Raw genomic sequence first — 24,315 nt, 5'->3', positions numbered from 1 at the left:
AGTTACCATGCTCACTGCACGCCGCCCTATCTCAGTTACCATGCTCACTGCACACCTCCTTATCTCAGTTACCATGCTCACTGCACACCGCCCTATCTCAGTTACCATGCTCACTGCACACCGCCCTATCTCAGTTACCATGCTCACTGCCATGGGCATAATTATAGGGATGATGGGGGTTTGGGCCCCAGTTTGCAAACATTTTTGCAGACATTTTTTCAGAACTGTTTAGTGCAAATTAGTCAATGGGTGTCATGATGCACCCAGATACCTTCGGGTTCGGCGCACTTTATAAATGCCAAAATAAATAAAATGGTTCAGGTTACAGGCCACCAAAAACTGCTTAACTTACCAAAGTTAGCAAGGGAGTATCCAGCATTGTAAGATTGGGGATTCGGGGGGGGGCGGGGGCGTGGTTGTGAGCGATGATATGCAGTGTGTGCAATTGCACATGGTCTCATTCGTTCCCCCAAACCGCCCACCCCTGCCCCAATTTACTTTTTTGGTAACATTAGTGGCAGATGGCATTTTAAAACATAACAACAAACATAAAACTGCAGGATGATTCCAGATGCAGGAAACTCATCTATTAGAGCTCTTTCCAAGCCCTCCGGGGCAAAATACAAGCAAACCTCCTACTTTGCAAATGGATTGCACCAACAGTAGTGGCTTTGCAGAAAAGAACATTGCAGGAAGCATCAGCAAACTTTGATACTTGGAGGCATCATGGAAGTGACTTTAGAATAAGTTGCCATAAGTAAACCAAGCAGCAAATAACTTTGTGGTGCAAAATACATAAATTGCACTATTGTTATATATGGAGCAACTCTATAGCCATGAGGCTTTTTTATTATAATAGCATGATATATTAACATATACTTTGAAGTGAATCAGAATCACTTACAGGGCTGCAGATAAGACACAATGGCCCTCATTTTGAGTCTGGCGGTAGCCGAGCCGGTAAAGCAGCAGGCTGCCACCGGATCCACAGTGATTTACCGGCGCCGGTCTTGCTGGATTTACCAGGGCATTACAACCCGGTGGCCCGGTAAATCCGGTGCCAGCATTCTGTTAATCCATGTCATAATGGTGCCAGTGTTTCTGCGTTCATCTGCGGGCAGTGCAGTTCCACCCGCCAGGGCAGACCTGGCGGGCGGGACGGCACCCGCCCGTAGAACTCGCAGTTTCCCGGTCCGGAAAACGGTGCCGCTGCGGTTTTACTGGCACCGTTAATTCTCCGGACCGGCAAACATGTAATGAGGCCCAATGTGGTTAAATGTTTTGTCCAGGATCACCCACTTTGGTTAAATGGTGAAACTGGGATGTGGACAATTTAAGCAACTGCACACATCTTCCCAGGTTTAGTTTATATACATATTTATTAAGGTTTTGCTTTACATTTCTTGTGCTTAAAAAATGATTTATAGCAATGCTTTGGAAGCAAACCACATTACATAATAAGCTAGCCTTTCATAGTAAACTAACCATACACTATATACATTGTTTTTGAAATATGTTGAGCAATGAGAGTATGGCTTTAGTTTTATTCTCCCCATCCTGCATGCAAAGTCACAATAGCATCATGCAGATTAATGTGAGCCTAACAAAACCCCTTTGGGTTTTAAAGCCATAGTCATTATTTCATAAAGCATGCAACATTATGCACCCTTCTCACTTCTGATCACTCCCTCCCATTCCCATTTCTAAAGGGACAAAAGTCCCTGCTAATAGTAATCAGTGCCTAATTGCTCACAGTGTAATGCTCTGTTGACACAGAGCAACGCGAGGACCCTCTGCTTCCCGGTGCTCCTTGGGACATTGTCCTGGCAGCGGGACACCTGTACCATTCGGAACGTGTAAGGTGTCCTGCTGCCAGGACCATGAGCGCGCTGATCAGAAATTGCTCTGCACACATTGTCCTGCCAGCGAGATACCTTTTCCGTTGAGCACCCACTTTCTGGTGCCGAATGGGAGAGGTGTCCCACTGACAAATGTCCCGGTCTGGTTATTAAAAGAGCCACGGGGGCGCAGCATGCCCCCCGCCTCTCCCACTCAGTACTCCACTGCTTGGGGTCATTTGAACACAACGTCCCTTAATTTTAATCCGTCAGAATCATGTAGAAGGAATCAATCTATCAGCATGTGCAGATATAAGGTGCTGTGCAGAACCCACGTTTGGAGATAGATGGCATTTAAAAATCTATACCAAATATAGTTGGTCGCCCATTGCACTGCATTCACTGATGGCCCAAAATGTCAGGCCTGGTCTGCCCAATGGACGTTGCACCACTGTTTCCATGTGTTATTGTGTATGTACATATAAATGTTGTGTGCACACAGTGTATGTCAATGGAGGTGCTGGGTGCATATGTGAGTGAGTGAGTGAGTGAGTGAGTGAGTGAGTGAGTGAGTGAGTGAGTGAGTGAGTGAGTGAGTGAGTGAGTGAGTACAAGCATATTTGTGTTGACGTTTGTGTCTCAATGAATGATAAATAATGCATTGTTTGTATGTTCTGGGTGGAATGATGTTTGTGAACGTTATGTTGTGTCACTAGGTGCATGGCAGGCCTGGCTGAAGATGTGGGGGGCCCAATTGACTTTTAAAGATACGCTAACCAGTCTAATGAAAGTTATAACAGAGTGTCGGCAATGGACTCTTGTGGTGTAGTAGTTTAGTGTTATCCTTTAGAGCCACCATCCGCCCTTCTCCCACCCCACCCCTTTCCTTCAGTTGTCATGTCCCTCCCAACATTTTCAGCAAAGTTACTCCACTACTCACTGTACACTGTCCTGTCACAGTTACCATGCTCACTTTACACTGTCCTGTCACAGTTACCATGGTTGCTGCAGATGAGTCTGTCTCAGTTACTATGCTCATTGCACACCGTCCTCTCTCAGTTACCATGCTCATTGTACATGGTCCAATCTCAGTTACCATGCTCACTGTACACTGTCCTGTCACAGTTACCATGGTCGCTGCAGATGAGTCTGTCTCAGTTACCATGCTCACTGCACACCGTCCTGTCTCAGTTACCATGCTAACTGCACACCGTCCTGTCTCAGTTACTATGCTCATTGTGCATGGTCCTATCTCAGTTACCATGCTGCTTGCACACCGTCCTGTCTCAGTTACCAGGCTCATTGCACACGGTTCTGTCCCAGTTACCATGCTCAATGCACACAGTCCTGTCCCAGTTGCCTTGATCATTGCACAGCATCCTGCCTCAGTTGCCATGCTCTTTGCACACTGTCCTGCCTCCTCACTGCACACCCTCCAATCTCAATTGCACACCATCCTGCCTCCTCACTGCACACAGTACCATCTCAGTTACCATGCTTGCTGCATCTCAGTAACCATACTCGCTGCATACCATCCCGTCTCAGTTACCATGCTCACTGCATATCAGTTATCGTCCCGTCCCGTCTCAGTTATCATGCTCGCTCCACACCGTCCCGTCTCAGTTGCCATGCTCATTGCACACTGCCCTGTCTCAGTTTATTTTATTTTTTTATTGGACATTTGTATGGCGCCTATACACAAGTGTTTGCAGGCACCACCCTGCCTTAGTTGCCATGCTCATTTTACATAGTACTGTCTCAGTTACCATGACAACTGCACACTGTCCTGTCTCAGTTACCATGCTCCCTGTACACCATCCTATCTCAGTTACCATGCTCACTGCAAACCGTCCCACCTCAGTTACCTGTCACGTTCCCCCTTTTCCATCGGGGCCGTGCACTTACCTGCTGGCGAGCTCGCTGGCGTCTGCTGGATCGTGGGCTTCAGGGACCTTTTCAGTGTGCTCCTCCCTCTGCGGGACTTCAGTGGCATTCTCAGTTATCTCGATCCCAGTCCCTGGGGGCGCCATGTCGCCAGGGTCATGCATGAATGCTGGGCCAGCGTCTGCCTTTCACGTGTGCACAGTGAGCATGGCGTGGTCCATTGCCCACAGCAACAAGTCTTTCGATGCCAGGGAATCAGAAATAAAACGGCTCTCTACATGCAGCTCCTTGCGTCGCAACCTTTTTTGAGGTGAGGCTCGTTCCTGGGACCTGGACCCTTCCTTACCTCTCTGCTTTTCTTGTCTGTCTGCCTGACTTGTGAGGTCCTGCTCCTGCTACCTGGCTACCTGCTACCTGGCTCCTTACTCTCTACTAGTTTGCCTGTTTGCTACTGTAGTGTAGGCTTGCATTGCATAAGGAAATGCAAGCCATGGTATGTTGGTCAGGTTGGAACTTTGTGTTCCCTCGGGGTTCCGGGGACTACAGTTGGGGATTCGGGATGGGAAATGCTACTAGAAGGATGCCTATACTTTGTCTCTCCCCATTACTTCTGGCCTATACCCTTAACTAAAGTACTTACCTTTTGTACTTTCGGACTCCTGCGTCTTCACTGCGTCCTGTCTACCATTCATGGACTTAAACACTACAACTTTAGCGACCAGGATTACTTTGAAGCGAGCCCAGTGAACCCTTAGTAAAGAAAAGTGAAGCCAGATGAAGAAGAGAGGCCCAATGAGAAATTCTAGTTTATAAGGAGCCTGTGATGAGAGCTGGAGCCATGATGAGATGCTGAGTCAGTGTGCGAAGTGTCCCCTGGAGCTGGTTCCCTGTGAAATGAACGGGGCCACACCTGCCACTGTTAGGCATGCTAGATACAGGCTTGGTGCATTGCTGTGAAACTGTGTGAAGTGAATGTTGTGCCCATTTTAGAGCAAGTTTAATCTAGCCATGGCATTGTCCTTTTCTGTGAGTGGTGCCTGTTCACCACCACTTGCAGGGAAGTGTTGTAAAGCACACAGCAGCAATACCCATGTGTAATTTAAAGTGCCTTTTTTAAATGATATGATATGATATGATATGGTATTTGTAACGCGCCTATACACAAGTGTTTCAAGGCGCGACGAGGCAGGGAGGGAGGGAAACAAGGGGAAAACAGACAAACGATCCTACTAGGCCAGGTGTCATTCAGATCGCGCAAGTGCAGAGGTAAGGGGAAAAGGAGGAAGTGCAGGGGGGAGGAGGTGGGGGGGGAAGTGCAGTACAAGGTAAGTAGCGTAAAAAAAAAATAAAATAAAATAAAATAATAATAAATAATAAATAGAAAGGGCCAGCTGGTGGCAAGTGCGAGGTAAGTGCAGAGCAAGTGCTGGGAAAGGGGCTGTAGGGATACAGTGACAGTCCCACAGTGCAGGGGGAGCCGGGGAGGCAGTGCAGGTGGAGAGTGGCTGGGCCCTGGACCGAGGTTGCTGAGAGTGGCCCAGATGCAGGTTTGAGCTGAGTTCAGTGGGGAGTTAAGCAGGATTAGCAGGGGAGAGGGAGAGAGAAGGCAGAAGCGAAGAGGAAGGTTTTGAGGTGCTTCCGGAACCGGAGATGGTTCTCCTCAAGTTTCAGGGAGGCAGGAAGGCTGTTCCAGAGGGAGGCCCCTGCTGCGGAGAGAGATCTACCCCCAGCTCGTTGCTTCGATGCAAGGGATATCTGCATTGTTTAAGTTCTAGGGAGGAGGTACTTATTACATGATATGTTTATGAAAATAAGTTTGTGAATTTGCCTTACACTAATGGTATAATATTACTACTACTATCGGTAGGTCTAACCTGTTTGAAAATGGGCATTACATATGTGGCACCATATTTGATGGTGATGCAATGACTTCAAAATAATATGCTTTTAAACATGACTCATTGGTGATGAGTATGATAGTATGTTCTCATGGGAGAAATAGATGAGTATGTGAGAGCCATGGGACAAATAAATGAGTATGCGAGAGCCATGGGACAGATAAATGAGTATGCGAGAGCCATGGGACAAATAAATGAGTATGCGAGAGCCATGGGACAAATAAATGAGTATGCGAGAGCCATGGGACAAATAAATGAGTATGCGAGAACCATGGGACAAATAAATGAGTATGCGAGAGCCATGGGACAAATAAATGAGTATGCGAGAGCCATGGGACAAATAAATGGGACAAATAAATGAGTATGTGAGAGCGCTATATTTGTGCACGAGAAAAACAAACAGTGTACTGGTTATTTGCATGCAAATGTATTATTTCTTTTTTTGTTTCTTCTAACACTTCACGGGAGTAATTAACCTGTGCCTGTGTTCTAGATGCTTTGTTTCTTCAACAGGGTCATCTGTTTCTATGTGCTCTGTCCTTTCCCATTGTTTCTGTGTGCTGTTTGGGGGTGCATTGTGGTGGTGTGAGTATGTGTGCATGGTTGTTTCCATTTTCATAGGGGTGGTAACAGGACCCGGTGTGGGTGTTCAGCTTGGTGTGTTTGTTTTGGCTTGATAAGGTTGCGATTGTTTCTGTCTTTTAAGATGGAGTTGATTTTGTGTGCGGTGCGAGTGTGTCTACACTACAACTACCCTGCTGCCTCTGCTGCCTGGCTCCTTACATTTTGCCAGTTGCCTGTTTGCTGCTTTCTTGCCCCTGCTCAGAAGCTGCTAATATCTTGCCAGTCTGCCTGTTTGGTTGCCTGCTTCTTAACCTGCTTGATCCTGTTTCTCCTTCCTCTCTTTCCTTTTCCTTTTTTCTGCTTACCTCCCCCGTTAGGGGGTGGTTCATATTCTTTCTTGGGCTTCCCATATTCAGTGCTTTGCACTGCCTAGCACCAACATAATTCGTGGGCGGTCCTTCCCTGAGATGTTGGGAGAAGGCTCACAGTTTGGGCTGTTTGTACATCTTTCAGTGCAGGGATGGGAGGAGGGGGTGGGGGTTAACTTCCTTCATCAAATTAAAGTGAACGGGATTGGACGCCAGGCTTTCCTCTACCCTGGATCGGTGAAAGGACAGAACTTCAGGTATGCAGGATTCTCGGTGGGCATCTTGACATTACCATGCTCGTTGTACACCGTCCCATCGTATTTACCATGCTCCCTGCACACCATCCTATCTCAGTTAACAAGCTCATTGCACACGTCCCATCTCGGTTACCATGCTCACTGCAAACCGTCCCGCCTCAGTTACCAAGCTCGTTGCAGACTGTACCATCTCAATTACCATGCTCACTGCACACCGTCCAGTCTCAGTTTTCACGCTCATTGCACATGGTCCTATCTCAGTTACCGGTTCATTGCACACTGCCCTATCTCAGTTACCATGCTCACTACACACCATCCTAGCTCAGTTACCATGCTCACTGCACACCATCCCGTCTCAGTTACAATGCTCATTACACACCCTCCTGTCTCAGCTACCATGCTCACTGCACGGCGTCCTGTCTCAGTTACCATGCTCACTGCACATCGTCCTGTTGCAGTTACCATGCTCACTGCACACTGTCCTGTCTCAGTTACCTGCTCCTTGCACACACCCCTGTCTCATTTAACATGCTCATTGCACATGGTCCCATTAATTTACCTTGCTCACTCCACACAGCCCTGTCTCAGTTACCATGCTCATTGCACATGGTCCTATAAATGTACCATGCTCCTTGCACACAGTCCTGTAATAGTTACCAAGTTCACTGCACACCATTCTGTCTCAGTTACCTGCTCATTGCACACCGCCCTGTCTCAGTTACCTGCTCATTGCACACCGCCCTGTCTCAGTTACCTGCTCATTGCACACCGCCCTGTCTCAGTTACCTGCTCATTGCACACCGCCCTGTCTCAGTTACCATGCTCACTGCAAACCGCCCTGTCTCAGTTACCATGCTCATTGCACACTGCCCTATCTCAGTTACCATGCTCATTGCACACCATCCGTTCTCCATTACCATACACATTGAACACTGCCCTGTCTCAGTTACCTGCTCATTGCACACCGCCCTGTCTCAGTTACCTGCTCATTGCACACCGCCCTGTCTCAGTTACCATGCTCATTGCACACTGCCCTATCTCAGTTACCATGCTCATTGCACACCATCCGTTCTCCATTACCATACACATTGAACACTGCCCTGTCTCAGTTACCTGCTCATTGCACACCGCCCTGTCTCAGTTACCTGCTCATTGCACACCGCCCTGTCTCAGTTACCTGCTCATTGCACACAGCCCTGTCTCAGTTACCTGCTCATTGCACACCGCCCTGTCTCAGTTACCTGCTCATTGCACACCGCCCTGTCTCAGTTACCTGCTCATTGCACACCGCCCTGTCTCAGTTACCTGCTCATTGCACACCGCCCTGTCTCAGTTACCATGCTCATTGAACACCGCCCTGTCTCAGTTACCTGCTCATTGCACACCGCCCTGTCTCAGTTACCTGCTCATTGCACACCGCCCTGTCTCAGTTACCTGCTCATTGCACACCGCCCTGTCACAGTTACCTGCTCATTGCACACCGCCCTGTCTCAGTTACCATGCTCATTGCACACCGCCCTGTCTCAGTTACCTGCTCATTGCACACCGCCCTGTCTCAGTTACCATGCTCATTGAACACTGCCCTGTCTCAGTTACCATGCTCATTGCACACCGCCATGTCTCAGTTACCTGCTCATTGCACACCGCCCTGTCTCAGTTACCATGCTCACTGCACACCGCCCTGTCTCAGTTACCATGCTCATTGCACACCGCCCTGTCTCAGTTACCTGCTCATTGCACACCGCCCTGTCTCAGTTACCTGCTCATTGCACACCGCCCTGTCTCAGTTACCTGCTCATTGCACACCGCCCTGTCTCAGTTACCTGCTCATTGCACACCGCCCTGTCTCAGTTACCTGCTCATTGCACACCGCCCTGTCTCAGTTACCTGCTCATTGCACACCGCCCTGTCTCAGTTACCTGCTCACTGCACACCGCCCTGTCTCAGTTACCTGCTCATTGCACACCGCCCTGTCTCAGTTACCATGCTCACTGCACACCGCCCTGTCTCAGTTACCTGCTCATTGCACACCGCCCTGTCTCAGTTACCATGCTCATTGAACACTGCCCTGTCTCAGTTACCTGCTCATTGCACACCGCCCTGTCTCAGTTACCTGCTCATTGCACACCGCCCAGTCTCAGTTACCTGCTCATTGCACACCGCCCTGTCTCAGTTACCTGCTCCTTGCACACCGCCCTGTCTCAGTTACCTGCTCATTGCACACCGCCCTGTCTCAGTTACCTGCTCATTGCACACCGCCCTGTCTCAGTTACCTGCTCACTGCACACCGCCCTGTCTCAGTTACCTGCTCATTGCACACCGCCCTGTCTCAGTTACCTGCTCATTGCACACCGCCCTGTCTCAGTTACCATGCTCATTGCACACCGCCCTGTCTCAGTTACCTGCTCATTGCACACCGCCCTGTCTCAGTTACCTGCTCATTGCACACCGCCCTGTCTCAGTTACCTGCTCATTGCACACCGCCCTGTCTCAGTTACCTGCTCATTGCACACCGCCCTGTCTCAGTTACCTGCTCATTGCACACCGCCCTGTCTCAGTTACCATGCTCATTGCACACCGCCCTGTCTCAGTTACCTGCTCATTGCACACCGCCCTGTCTCAGTTACCTGCTCATTGCACACCGCCCTGTCTCAGTTACCTGCTCATTGCACACAGCCCTGTCTCAGTTACCTGCTCATTGCACACCGCCCTGTCTCAGTTACCTGCTCATTGCACACCGCCCTGTCTCAGTTACCTGCTCATTGCACACCGCACTGTCTCAGTTACCTGCTCATTGCACACCGCCCTGTGTCAGTTACCTGCTCATTGCACACCGCCCTGTCTCAGTTACCTGCTCATTGCACACCGCCCTGTCTCAGTTACCATGCTCATTGCACACTGCCCTATCTCAGTTACCTGCTCATTGCACACCGCCCTATCTCAGTTACCTGCTCATTGCACACTGCCCTGTCTCAGTTACCTGCTCATTGCACACCGCCCTGTCTCAGTTACCTGCTCATTGCACATCACCCTGTCTCAGTTACCTCCTCATTGCACACCGCCCTGTCTCAGTTACCTGCTCATTGCACACCGCCCTGTCTCAGTTACCTGCTCATTGCACACCGCCCTGTCTCAGTTACCATGCTCATTGCACACCGCCCTGTCTCAGTTACCTGCTCATTGCACACCGCCCTGTCTCAGTTACCTGCTCATTGCACACCGCCCTGTCTCAGTTACCTGCTCATTGCACACCGCCCTGTCTCAGTTACCTGCTCATTGCACACCGCCCTGTCTCAGTTACCTGCTCATTGCACACCGCCCTGTCTCAGTTACCTGCTCATTGCACACCGCCCTGTCTCAGTTACCTGCTCATTGCACACCGCCCTGTCTCAGTTACCTGCTCATTGCACACCGCCCTGTCTCAGTTACCATGCTCATTGAACACCGCCCTGTCTCAGTTACCTGCTCATTGCACACCGCCCTGTCTCAGTTACCATGCTCACTGCACACCGCCCTGTCTCATTTACCTGCTCATTGCACACTGCCCTGTCTCAGTTACCTGCTCATTGCACACCGCACTGTCTCAGTTACCTGCTCATTGAACACTGCCCTGTCTCAGTTACCTGCTCATTGCACACCGCCCTGTCTCAGTTACCTGCTCATTGCACACCGCCCTGTCTCAGTTACCTGCTCATTGCACACCGCCCTGTCTCAGTTACCTGCTCATTGCACACCGCCCTGTCTCAGTTACCTGCTCATTGCACACCGCCCTGTCTCAGTTACCTGCTCATTGCACACCGCCCTGTCTCAGTTACCTGCTCATTGCACACCGCCCTGTCTCAGTTACCTGCTCATTGCACACCGCCCTGTCTCAGTTACCTGCTCATTGAACACCGCCCTGTCTCAGTTACCTGCTCATTGCACACCGCCCTGTCTCAGTTACCTGCTCATTGCACACCGCCCAGTCTCAGTTACCTGCTCATTGCACACCGCCCTGTCTCAGTTACCTGCTCCTTGCACACCGCCCTGTCTCAGTTACCTGCTCATTGCACACCGCCCTGTCTCAGTTACCTGCTCATTGCACACCGCCCTGTCTCAGTTACCTGCTCACTGCACACCGCCCTGTCTCAGTTACCTGCTCATTGCACACCGCCCTGTCTCAGTTACCTGCTCATTGCACACCGCCCTGTCTCAGTTACCATGCTCATTGCACACCGCCCTGTCTCAGTTACCTGCTCATTGCACACCGCCCTGTCTCAGTTACCTGCTCATTGCACACCGCCCTGTCTCAGTTACCTGCTCATTGCACACCGCCCTGTCTCAGTTACCTGCTCATTGCACACCGCCCTGTCTCAGTTACCTGCTCATTGCACACCGCCCTGTCTCAGTTACCATGCTCATTGCACACCGCCCTGTCTCAGTTACCTGCTCATTGCACACCGCCCTGTCTCAGTTACCTGCTCATTGCACACCGCCCTGTCTCAGTTACCTGCTCATTGCACACCGCCCTGTCTCAGTTACCTGCTCATTGCACACCGCCCTGTCTCAGTTACCTGCTCATTGCACACCGCACTGTCTCAGTTACCTGCTCATTGCACACCGCCCTGTGTCAGTTACCTGCTCATTGCACACCGCCCTGTCTCAGTTACCTGCTCATTGCACACCGCCCTGTCTCAGTTACCATGCTCATTGCACACTGCCCTGTCTCAGTTACCTGCTCATTGCACACCGCCCTATCTCAGTTACCTGCTCATTGCACACCGCCCTGTCTCAGTTACCTGCTCATTGCACACCGCCCTGTCTCAGTTACCTGCTCATTGCACATCACCCTGTCTCAGTTACCTCCTCATTGCACACCGCCCTGTCTCAGTTACCTGCTCATTGCACACCGCCCTGTCTCAGTTACCTGCTCATTGCACACCGCCCTGTCTCAGTTACCATGCTCATTGCACACCGCCCTGTCTCAGTTACCTGCTCATTGCACACCGCCCTGTCTCAGTTACCTGCTCATTGCACACCGCCCTGTCTCAGTTACCTGCTCATTGCACACCGCCCTGTCTCAGTTACCTGCTCATTGCACACCGCCCTGTCTCAGTTACCTGCTCATTGCACACCGCCCTGTCTCAGTTACCTGCTCATTGCACACCGCCCTGTCTCAGTTACCTGCTCATTGCACACCGCCCTGTCTCAGTTACCTGCTCATTGCACACCGCCCTGTCTCAGTTACCTGCTCATTGCACACCGCCCTGTCTCAGTTACCTGCTCATTGCACACCGCCCTGTCTCAGTTACCATGCTCATTGAACACCGCCCTGTCTCAGTTACCTGCTCATTGCACACCGCCCTGTCTCAGTTACCATGCTCACTGCACACCGCCCTGTCTCAGTTACCTGCTCATTGCACACTGCCCTGTCTCAGTTACCTGCTCATTGCACACCGCACTGTCTCAGTTACCTGCTCATTGAACACTGCCCTGTCTCAGTTACCTGCTCATTGCACACCGCCCTGTCTCAGTTACCTGCTCATTGCACACCGCCCTGTCTCAGTTACCTGCTCATTGCACACCGCCCTGTCTCAGTTACCTGCTCATTGCACACCGCCCTGTCTCAGTTACCTGCTCATTGCACACCGCCCTGTCTCAGTTACGTGCTCACTGCACACCGCCCTGTCTCAGTTACCTGCTCACTGCACACCGCCCTGTCTCAGTTACCTGCTCACTGCACACCGCCCTGTCTCAGTTACCTGCTCATTGCACACCGCCCTGTCTCAGTTACCTGCTCATTGCACGCCGCCCTGTCTCAGTTACCTGCTCACTGCACGCCGCCCTGTCTCAGTTACCTGCTCATTGCACACCGCCCTGTCTCAGTTACCTGCTCATTGCACACCGCCCTGTCTCAGTTACCTGCTCATTGCACACCGCCCTGTCTCAGTTACCTGCTCATTGCACACCGCCCTGTCTCAGTTACCTGCTCATTGCACACCGCCCTGTCTCAGTTACCTGCTCATTGCACACCGCCCTGTCTCAGTTACCTGCTCATTGCACACCGCCCTGTCTCAGTTACCTGCTCATTGCACACCGCCCTGTCTGTTACCATGCTCATTGAACACCGCCCTGTCTCAGTTACCTGCTCATTGCACACCGCCCTGTCTCAGTTACCTGCTCATTGCACACCGCCCTGTCTCAGTTACCTGCTCATTGCACACCGCCCTGTCTCAGTTACCTGCTCACTGCACACCGCCCTGTCTCAGTTACCTGCTCACTGCACACCGCCCTGTCTCAGTTACCTGCTCATTGCACACCGCCCTGTCTCAGTTACCTGCTCACTGCACACCGCCCTTTCTCAGTTACCTGCTCATTGCACACCGCCCTGTCTCAGTTACCATGCTCACTGCACACCGCCCTGTCTCAGTTACCTGCTCACTGCACACCGCCCTGTCTCAGTTACCTGCTCATTGCACACCGCCCTGTCTCAGTTACCTGCTCACTGCACACCGCCCTGTCTCAGTTACCTGCTCATTGCACACCGCCCTGTCTCAGTTACCATGCTCACTGCACACCGCCCTGTCTCAGTTACCATGCCCATTGCACACCATTGTGTCCTAGTTACCATGCTCACTGCACACCTCCCATTATCGCCTCTGCTATACATAAAACCTTTCTTTTCCTTTTGCATTCTGCCCCTTATGTATTATTCATAAAAGAATGCATGGGTTGCTGACTAAGCCTTGCTTTTCGTGCCTCACCCAGAGTATCCCCTCTCATGTTTCCCAACCTTCTTTTTGATTATTATTAAATGCACTGTTTTGAGAAGGGCTTTGGCATTTAAGCGTATTCCTCTTCCTGACCCTCCCTGAGCTGAGCCCTTTTTCAGCGCCATATTATTTTCTCAAATAACCCCCTTGATGGCTTATCTCATCCATCATCTTGCAAATCTTAAAACGCATTTATGTTCACTGCATTTTTCAACTTATCCCAGAGTGCCCACCAAATGTGTTTCTTATTTACTTCCTCCTTCTGTTTCTGTTCATTCTTACAGGTGCTTAAGAGATTAAGGAAATGCAGATTAAGCAAAACATATTTTAATCAAAAATGTTTTGTGATCAAACAACATTTTTGCCAATAACCCCTTTTCGAATGCATGCATAAAATATTGCAAAATACAATGTTGAAAAATCACAAAACTGCTTCAGATGGTTGGGCGCCAAAGTGAATTTAGTGAACACGGAGCTCTGTTCTGAAAGTGCCACTCAGCCTCATTAGTCAATTCGTGCAGGTGCTCCCACTTCCATTACTCCAGACATATGGTCCATGTGCATACTAAGGTTTAAGTGGATTGTGAGAGTACCAGAGTTATTCTGAAATGCTGATATGCCAAGCCTCAGCTGCCCATTAGGGCTGGCCATGTTGACTCACTGAACAGTAATATTAGGTCATATATTTAAGATATCCAAATTCAATACCTATGGGGAAATGTGCACAGAATGAAATACAGTGTATAGCATTTGGTTTTTTGGTTTTGCTAAAAACGACACAGCATTCTGCAGATGTTTCCATTAGCCCAGCCTTAGAGACCATTATGAGGGTTAGAATTTGTTCTCTAGGATCATACAGTTGGTGAACTTGTTTGTGAGTGACTGACAGATAACATGATTTCTTTCTTGCAGCGCCTCCTTCTACACCCCACTGTAGTCTATTAGGGGCGGTGAAAACAGGCCACCGCTTATCTCTAAAATGCTACGCCGAGACGGGGATGCCTCGCCCTTCCTATAGCTGGAATAAGTTATCAGACGGCGTCTTGAGTCCAACCCCACCAGGAATGGGTGAGTAGTTATCAGACTGAGAAAGAACCTAAGTCACAGTTAAAACATCTAACTTTTTCTGGGTTTTAGGGAGTGTGGGCCTTGTATAAGCATTTTCATTTGCAATGCTGATTTCTCTTGCATGTTATAATGAATGTCAATATTTTCATTTGGTATTTGCGCTGACTACGACACATGAGCAGAATGTGTTATGTGGAACAACACAAGTGTACAGTGCTTTTTCGATACATCTGTAACGACCAATCAAATTCTGCAGGTACAGCGAGGTACAAATCTTTCAAAATCAAAATCAAATCAAAGATCCAAAACAACAATCCCTGGTTAAAAAACAACCAGTCAGATAAACTACTCCAACATCTAAGACCCATCCAGGTTGTGTGTGGCAGACACGTGCCGTCTACATACATACATTTATCTACGACAATGGAGATATCGATCCAAATATTACAAAAATGTTCTACTACAATATAAAATTACTTTTCAAACATACAAATACAAGAAGAAAACTGAGGAGGGGCTAGGGAGGTGCCATGACAAAATGGCAGCAAATTACACGGCATAACAACAGTGCTGTAAAATGAGACATTCTAAGCAATCATAAAACTCCTGAAAAGGACCCCACATTTAGGAGATTTCAGTTACAAAGTCCTTAATTCACACTCTTTTTGTTTTTTTTTGTTCCATCCCTGGTCTTCGTATAACTTTATTCACACCATCATAAACTGGTTCACCACTTGTTCTCATCTGTGTGCTTCTGTACAAGCACCCTTCCTGGGAATGGCTCTTCCATCGGGAAATGTGTTACTGTAAGCCGTATCTGATCGAAATTTACATTTTTCAAATCAATAAAAATAGAAATAAATAAAGTTAATTCCTCTGGTTCTGCCAATGCACCGAGTGTATTTTGCCATTACCAATCACTCAAATCAGGTGCATGCCCCATTTCCAAAGATGAAGCATATTCTTTGAGTACCTGGTATTTCCTACGGTTCAATTCTCTCAGACCAATGATCTTGCATGTTTAGACAGTATGAGCAGGAAGAGACCTAAGTTGGAAATGAATTGTAAGAGGTATTCTTGAACAGACATCTCCGTAATGCCAGGAGAGTAAACCTCCAGATCATACGCATGAAGAACCCTTGTTGCATCCACGCAAGACCTGAAAATGCCACCAGCTATTAGACTTGATTTCCCCCTGGACTCAGAAGTGCAATGCTTGTGATAATTATTATTTTTATTAATATTAGAGTATTTATTGAGCGCGGGCCTCGCTTGGGGTAGCAACGGGGCGCTTTACAATCATGAGGTTAAGGTCCCACAACTGCACCGATCACTGCTGGTTGGCCAGTCGCACTCTGCCCCAACAATAACAGTGTCTGCCTTTTTTGGCACAGCCTTCTTTCTCTCCAGCCCCACATTCCATTCTGGAAGATTTGCTCAGAGACGTATTAAACCCAATATGGACATGTCAAGACTGGCAGGATCCTGCGCACCCCAAGCACCCATATTTACTCCCAACTGTTCTTTCTGCACAAAATCAAACATTGCCAAGTTCTAATTTTGATCTCAGAAATTGAGACATAACCGTCTTGCCGTCCATCTAGGCCTGGTCCAAATATATCAGCCCAGCTGCTATCCAAGATTTCCATCCCAGCAGTCTGTGCTTAACCTAATGATATGGATTGCTCCATAATGAAAATTCAGCAGCAAGTGGAACCTCAAACATTTTACACAGATGTCACACTTGCGGTATACACAGAGGCATCTGGTGTGTGCAGAGCTCATTTTTATTTATGTATTGTTCATTTGTTAGGTAGGCGCGTTATAAATGCCATACCATATCATATCATATCAATTTTGTTTCAAAGCGCAAGCTTGTATGTGTGTACTCTTGTGCACGCCTCCTTTTAATAGAGCCTTGAGTGCAATGGAACTGTCTTTAGCTCCCATTGATGCAGTGATTTCACCTGCTGATAATTTTAACCAAGTTATGATATGGAATAGAGCAAAGTACCATTGTGATCAATTATGGTCAAAGGAAAATGGAGCTCTAGTCAAACTTACATGCATATAAGTAGGCTTTCCAGAGGAGCTCCATATAAGAATTCAAGGCAAGATCACTTAACTCCCTTCTTTGGGTAGATTACAGTAAACTGATTTTTAGGGAGTATTTATATTCATGTAAATATATCGCAATTTAGTCATGTTTCTTGTAAGCCAAGCATTTTGTTTTTGTTCTAGCAATTACTGTAATGGTAAAGTAGCACTTTTAGCTCATAGGCCATCCCCACACCAGGCAGCTCAACAGCAGTAGTCCTCTCCATGCTTCTCATGCCGCGTGTCTGAACACACCACCGGAGCATTGCAGGTGGCATTAAGGGTCAGACGCATGCAGACCAATGATTGTTGTTGGGATTATTGGCTTGAAAAATAGGCTGGTTTTCTGGAGCCCTCCTTTCTATAGTTTCTCCAACTAAGGCCAAATGGCCTTATCTTAAAAAAAGCAGGTAGTATTATTAATGCCGCCTGGTGCCACGACCCCACACAATATGGGATTTGAGATATTTATTTCATACAATAGTTTGTAAATATGAAACATGTTGAATAGCCACATTATTGGTTATACAATCCTACAATAGGTGCAATTATTTCACCCTGCCACTGCATTTGGAAAACCTCTTTGTCCTGGAATGTAGGGAGCTAGTAGTGGACCTGGAAAAATATTACCCTTTCTGAAGCACTCAGTCCCCTGTTAGAGAGCTCTTGACCCACAGAGTCCATCCATCCGCGTGGATCTAACCAATGACATTAAAGCCTTTAATGATTTGATCTCTAGATCCCTTGACTCAATGGCACCATTCAAACACAGCAGGCTCTATAAGAGATCACAGAAACGGCATTGCTTCTCAGGGAAATGAATGGAACTCCAACCAGCCAAATGAATTGATTAAATGGAGAATGTGACGGATGGAAGAAGCGAAGTCAAAATGCCTTATACAGAGAAGGGCTAAACATTCTGGTATTAGAAATACGAATTCCAGATAATGTTGGGATAGACTCTACAATGTCACCCCAACAAAAGGCTTTCAAATGTATTGCGTAATTCAGAAACGAGTCTCCTTCACACAGCAACACCATCTCCTCTCTACCCCTGTGCAGCACTCTGGCTATCAATTTATACCTAAAATAACTCACTCTTGATTCTCACATAAAAGCTAAACAGACTTACCCCTTTCTCTCTCCCACAGACACTTCTGCCCCACCTGCTCCTCTCTCCTGTTATCAGAGGAAATCCATTCCTCAGTATCAGGCAGTGCTATGGGAGGCTTTTCTTTGGACCATTGTCCCTGCGCCTTCTTCAAAACTCTGCTCAGTCTCTATGTTGTGGTTGATGCTGTAGATCCCTGATAAATGCCTTTTTCTGCTCCTGAATGTTTCCACATTAGCACCCTGGCGGGGAGCCAGCCAATCAGGTGGCTAGGAACACGAGCATGAACCCGCCAGTGAAAGCCCACGTTCCATCCCACCTGATGGCCGGCTCCCCCGCCGCCATCTTCCCCCCACCCTCCATCCCATTTGTATTTGTTTTTCTCCCGATGCAACCGCCACTTACCGTATTTCTGCGGCAGTGGCACTCCCCGCAGCTCCATCCTCTCCATTCCTGCAGGCCACCATGGCAAGGGAAGAGGGGCTCCATTCTTCTACACATAGTGACAAAAAGCAAACATGTTCAAGGAGGCAGCGGAAAAATCTTTTGCTGCTATAGACAATCATATATTTGATAAATCAAGAACAGTGGATAAAGAAAAATAGCCTGCACTTTGCAGAACACATAAAGCAACTAATCAAACAGCTAAAGACATACATAAGAATATTTTCAGTGTATGTAAAGTAACATGAACAATAATACATCACATACATACATTAGTAATCCTTAACATGCAATGTGGTCCATGTGTCCATACTATAAATTGTACCAATTACTTGTACTAGGTTGCATGGAATTATGTTCCTAAATTGTTTCTTCTAGGAGAGCAGTAGTTCAACGTCACTAATTATTAGTACATGTTGGACCCCTAAAGTGGGAAAACCAAACAGTGTAATTACTATTAACTGGGTTGCTGCTGTAACATAGAACATATATATATATATATATATATATATATATATATATTTTCTTTTTATTTATTTACTAGCTGTCCCCGGCCATGCATTGCTGTGGCTCAGTCTGCTTAAATGGAAAAGAAACAAAAGAGAAAGCGCACATTTGTAATATGTTTAATTTCACAATGGCTCTGGCGGTTCTCCAAGTTGAGGCAGTTTAATTTTCCCGGCGGCGCAACACATTCCTTTCGTTCCTCCATCAAATTTCAGAGCCTTCCAATAAGAACACACTTCAGTCATGGTGCTGATGAGAACATGCCGGCTCAAACTATAATCATCAGCTGGGTTGTACCGGAATGCAAGGCGATTGTAATCGCATGGTTGCTGAGCACGGAGTCGTGTTTTACGCTGATCTGCTCAGCCACTCTCAGCCTGTCGCGTTCGAAGCAGATCTGAAGCTGCAGAATGGGATCGCCGTGCTCGCAACCTTTCATCCTAAAGTCTGGCTGCATGTCGCTCTGCTGCTTCCTCAGCACGTATTTGAGCCAACGTGTGTTGCTTTTACATCCAACAGATGGTGCTGGTTTGCAGTAAAATGTTTAGTATAGCGTGTGTTGCTTTTACATCCAACAGATGGTGCTGTTTTTCAGAAAAAGCATGTTTTAACTGTCACAGGTGTGACATCTATGTATAGTAGGTATATAAAAACACGCACCTATTCGGATGCAACGTGGTAACAAAATTTCAAAGCAATCGGTGAAGAACTTTCGGAGATTTAAGGTTTTGAACAAACAAACATTTACATTTTTATTTATATAGATTTGGAAGGCGCCGAAAGCCTGTGGGCATTGTGGCGCCCATAACACTCACACGGCAGGATGACCATCAAAGAACAGGACAAAAGGGGAGCGCACAATGAGAGGGGTTAGGGGGATCACTTGAAAAGATACTCTTTCAAAGAATTTCTGAAAGATCCTAGTGCCTCTTCCGACCTCAAGGGTAAGGGGGAGAGCGTTCCAAAAGATTGCTGCCTTAACAGGAAATGATCTGCCAAGTCCATTAGTACGTCTATGACCAGGGCAGATAATCTGCTTCTTTCCACTATAGCGCAGATTTCTTGGCAGACAGTATTGTGGAATGGATGATTTTAAATAAGAACGGGCTTGTCCAGAGTTACATTTGAAAACTATAGTTCCTGTCTTAAACAGGATTTGTTCCTTGACAGGAAGTCAGTGATTGGAGATGTTAGCATGCCTGGCAACCTTTTTGACGATACGTACAGCATTGTTTTGTTGGACCTGACATTCTTTTAGGCATGAACCTGAGGCTCTGATCAATAGGGAGTTACAATAATCTAACCTCGAGTTGATTGTTGGTCTCGGGAGGATAGCTCAGGGGCAACGTGCTCGCCTTGGAAGCACAACGACACAGAAAAACTAAGGTTCGTTCCCCGGGTCCACGCTTAGAAACCTCTGCGTATTGAGCGCATTATAAATAACCAATCCTATTTTATCATATGTTGCTCGAGCTATGGTGGCACTGTTCTCTTCTGAAATGTACGGACAAATGTTTCTGAGAAGGTGCAGCTGGTAATTACAATTTCACCATAGTTTGGACCTGGACGGTGTCTCCGATTCTAAAACTCTTGAAAGCCGGATTGAGTTTCACCCGGGCCTGCCTGGAACCAAAAACCAGAATCTCTGTCTTGTTGTTGTTCAGACAAAGCCAGTTGGAGGCCATCCAGAGTCATACTTGGCAGAAGATGTGGGGGATGGATCTGTTATCCTTGAAATGGTCCTCAGTAGATTCTAGGACCAGCTGGGTGTCATTGGCGTAGTTCGTAAAAAATACCCCTTGATCATCCAATAGTGAACAGAGAGTTCTTGTGTATTTGTTGAACAAGATTTGGGACAAACTTGACCCTTGAGGAACTCTGCACCCAATGGGAGCTGATGCAGAGAGGACAGATCCACACTGAATGTTGGATTTGCTTCCTGATAGAAACCAATCAACCACACTCTCGGAGCAAAGTCCCAGATGGCGTAAGGACTGCAGGAGGCGTTGGTGATCGACCACGTCAAAAGCTGCTTACAGGTCCAGAAGTACCAGCATTACCACTTTGCCCTTTTCGAGTAGAGGTTCTAAAAGATGGGAGTTGGGCTGATGTAAGGCCCATGTGAGACTGGCCTTGGCGAGGGTGCACACATTTCGTGATGTTGCTCCAGTCGGAGTCAACACCCTGGAAAGTGGAAATCAGCAAAGTGAGATTCCTATTAAAAAGAAAGTGGTAATTGTCACAGACATTTAATATATTTAAAAAGAAGAAATAGTACAGACCTTAAGTATGAGAGGTAACATATCCAGGATCGGTATCTCTGCTTCATGTAGTTATTCCGTGTGTAATGCAGGCGTGTCGGACTCTGCAAGGAGGATATGGGGGGGCCATGTGTAAAACACACTGTAACAATCATAAATACGTTCAGAGAACCTGCCAACGGATCAAGAGGGCAGAGTTACCTGCCCTTTGCAAGCATTTTTTCAATGTTCTCTACCCAATCACTAGATATGTCAAAAAGATGACGGTTGGCATTTCAACAAATGATTGAAGTCAGCCACAACCCTAGTAACGACCAGACCACAGACGTAAAGCGCGGTTTCCATTTTGGAATGCACTGCCTGCACCCCTTCACCAAATCTATGATGTACTCTCTTTTGGAAAGAAAGTGAGACTTGACAGTGCACCCAGGCATTCTCTAAATGACTTTTGCTAATTGTGGATATTTTTTTTTCTTCCCTTTACTGGATCTTTCTACTGTTCTCTGTTTGCCTTTTGATGTCTTTTATATTTTTTTTAACTTGTTTAACTGTATAATGTATAATGCTTTGACACACTTAAATACTCGTTCGCACTTTATCACAATTATTACAAAAATAAGTAGGTAAAATACTGCCTCATCTGTAATGTGACAGGTTCCTCTTCACCTTCATGTGTGCATCTATATTACCTGTGTCCCCATGAATACTTAAAAAACCTACAAGTTTTACATGCATGTTGCAAATCATGTTAATTAATGCTTTTTTCAAATGTGTTCTAGATTACGAAAATGGAATGCTAATTATCGGAAATCTTACAAACTTTGAATCGGGTCACTACCAATGCACCGCCAGTAACTTCCTTGGCAACTCTACCTGTGTGATCGATCTGAATACTGGCGGTGAGTGGGATTCCTGAGTTTTTAATTGTGATTTAATCGCTGAAATCCGCATGAAAATATGCTTTCCTCAACATGACCCTGGTTCACCACTTGCCTGTGTTTCCATTCATAGCACAGTACCGAATGCTGGTTGCAGCGAGGTCAAAATAATTTAGGACTAGCTAGAAAGAAATTCACAGTTATGGATACTGATTGCAAAACACAAACGCATTTTTTTAATGCGCTGGCAGTTGAAGCCGGTATCTTTTTGGGGGAAGTTCTGATCACTTGTCTAGTTACATTGAGGGGGAAAAAAGTGGGTCTAAAATTGAAGCATCCTCGAAGTCAAAAGTTGTGCATTCAAGTTCTGAATGAGGTACTTGTCCGCCTTTGAACTCTGGATCAATCTGCTTCACCTTGTATACAGGTACTAGATAAGTGATCTTGCATAGCACCCACCTGCCAATAGTGTTGGTCTCGCTGTGCATGGCTCTGTAAGAAAAGTGGATGGGGGGATTACAGTTGGATAGCAAGAAGACAGATGTGGAAAACGTGTGGTATTTATGAGTGTAGGTCAGATGTACCCGTTACCTGTGTACCAATATTTAAACTCTGCGTTCTTTCTGGTGGGTCAAAGTGGGTGCCAGTTAGCCATAAGGACATTCCCGCTTTATGAATCATCAATTGAAATTTGGATATTTGAAGTTTAAATTTGAAAAGTGAAATTGAGTTGTTAAAAGGAAATGGGTGGAGAAGGACTAAATAAAGTACACTAGACCTGGTGAGTGAGTGAAGCGTAAGCTTGCAAGATTATGGTAAAAAGAGAGGTTAGTTGGGGGATGGAAGGATGAAGGGTTTGGTGTAATGTTGTTTCCTGGCTCTTGGTTGTGCATTACTTTAAGGGAATCTGATGTAGTTAGAGGTCACACAGCAGGGGATCCAACAACAATGGGAATCCTAGTACATTTTAGTATAGAGAGGGTTGGGTCTTTTGCTGCTTAGTAACCAAGATTCCAAGAAGATGCCGATGGGAAAGTAGATGGGAGCATATGCTGAGGTATTAGTCACATAGCATCTCTTCATATAAACCGCAAGGCGCTATGAGGGAGACCTCCTCACTGATGGGTAGTAAAAGGGGGTAGCTTGCATGAAAGATGTAAGTGCAGTGCAGTGGTACCCAGGTTAGCTTACTTGTCCTGTGGCTAGTCAATAAGATATATGTTGCATAGTTCCAAGTTGGATGTTGTCTCAACCTGGTACATTTGTTTAAGGAAGGGAACTTTGTCGTTATACAGTGTGCTCAAAGTTCCCTATACTATCTATGCTATGCTTTGTCAGTGTCACACTCTAGCAGTAGAAGCTTTCAGCTAGGAGGTATTATTGTTAGAATGTAAATATACCTTGTCAAACAGCCATGCGATGGCAATGGCAATGCGGCGGCCACCTTGGAGGCATCTTGTGGTTCCTGTAGACATTGTTCTGTCCCTGCAACGAGCTGTACATAGCAGTAAAGCTTCTATTCAAGGTTGATCCAGAGCCAACAGAGTTTGATTTCACAGGCAGGCTTAAGGGATGCTTCTCAACTCCATTCACTAGGGTCCTGACTTCCCTCTTTGCCACCTCTCTACTCCTGCTCTAACTTGATGCCACGCATGGGCCCTACCCTATGTCTAGTAACTAGCATGCCCTCTCGTACCTTACTGATCTTGCTAACTAAGACCTTGTTAGTGGCAGAATGTTCTCCTCCAACCTCCTCCTGCTTTTCCTGACCAACTCCTTCCTGCTCTCTTGAACCAAATCCCTCCAGATAACGCCTGTTACTTCAACCCAACCTGCTCCAGATTACTACAAAGAACCTCCTGCTGCCTCACCCGAACCTCCTGCCAATGACTGCAACCCATTTCCTGACTTATATACCCCTCTTGTCTCCAACCTCTTCCTCTTCTCAGACTCCCTCCAAACTCCTTCCTTGCTCTTCAACTTGCTCCAAAGTCTTGCCACCAGTTCCTAATGCACATCCCCACACTGCCTGACAGAGATTCTGTGTCTACATAGCCTGTGAACCTCGCCCCTAGGGTGGGGCTCCCTAAGTGGGTCTGCACCTGTGGATTTAAATGAGGGGATGTCATTGGCTAAATTTGCTTAGATCACCTGTGTTTGCATAAGCACTTTAGGGGTGGTACTAAGCCTTTAAAAGGCTAACCCACCATTTTGTATTGACTTTCATTAAAAGGGGGGATGCGGCCTGTCTCCATTCTCTAGAGCAGTCCCCCTTTCTGTCAATGACGCGAAGTCTGTGCCTACTCTATGCAGGAATGTTATCTGATTTTCTGTAATGTGAGAGCATCTATACATCTGGTGCTGTGTCCCTGTGTGAGCTCTACAGGC

At 47.1% G+C, this 24,315-nt stretch overlaps 1 protein-coding gene across 2 annotated transcripts in view; it reads left to right on the top strand.

The window, feature by feature from the left end:
• Positions 1–24,315, top strand: part of VSIG1 (V-set and immunoglobulin domain containing 1) — a 239,904-nt gene that overhangs the window by 195,354 nt on the left and 20,235 nt on the right. Inside the window, exons 4-5 of one of the 2 annotated variants that reach the window (XM_069612632.1) lie at positions 14,474–14,629; positions 21,829–21,948. In XM_069612632.1, the coding sequence (XP_069468733.1) occupies positions 14,474–14,629; positions 21,829–21,948 (276 nt within the window). The remainder of the gene's footprint in view (positions 1–14,473; positions 14,630–21,828; positions 21,949–24,315) is intronic. The other variant, XM_069612633.1, reaches the window with a different exon arrangement.

This window comes from Ambystoma mexicanum, chromosome 5p (assembly GCF_040938575.1).
Source record: "Ambystoma mexicanum isolate Mex_15411 chromosome 5p, UKY_AmexF1_1, whole genome shotgun sequence".
NCBI lineage: Eukaryota > Metazoa > Chordata > Amphibia > Caudata > Ambystomatidae > Ambystoma > Ambystoma mexicanum.
Note: the sequence above shows the minus strand (reverse complement) of the source record. Positions and strands in the feature narration are given on the sequence as shown.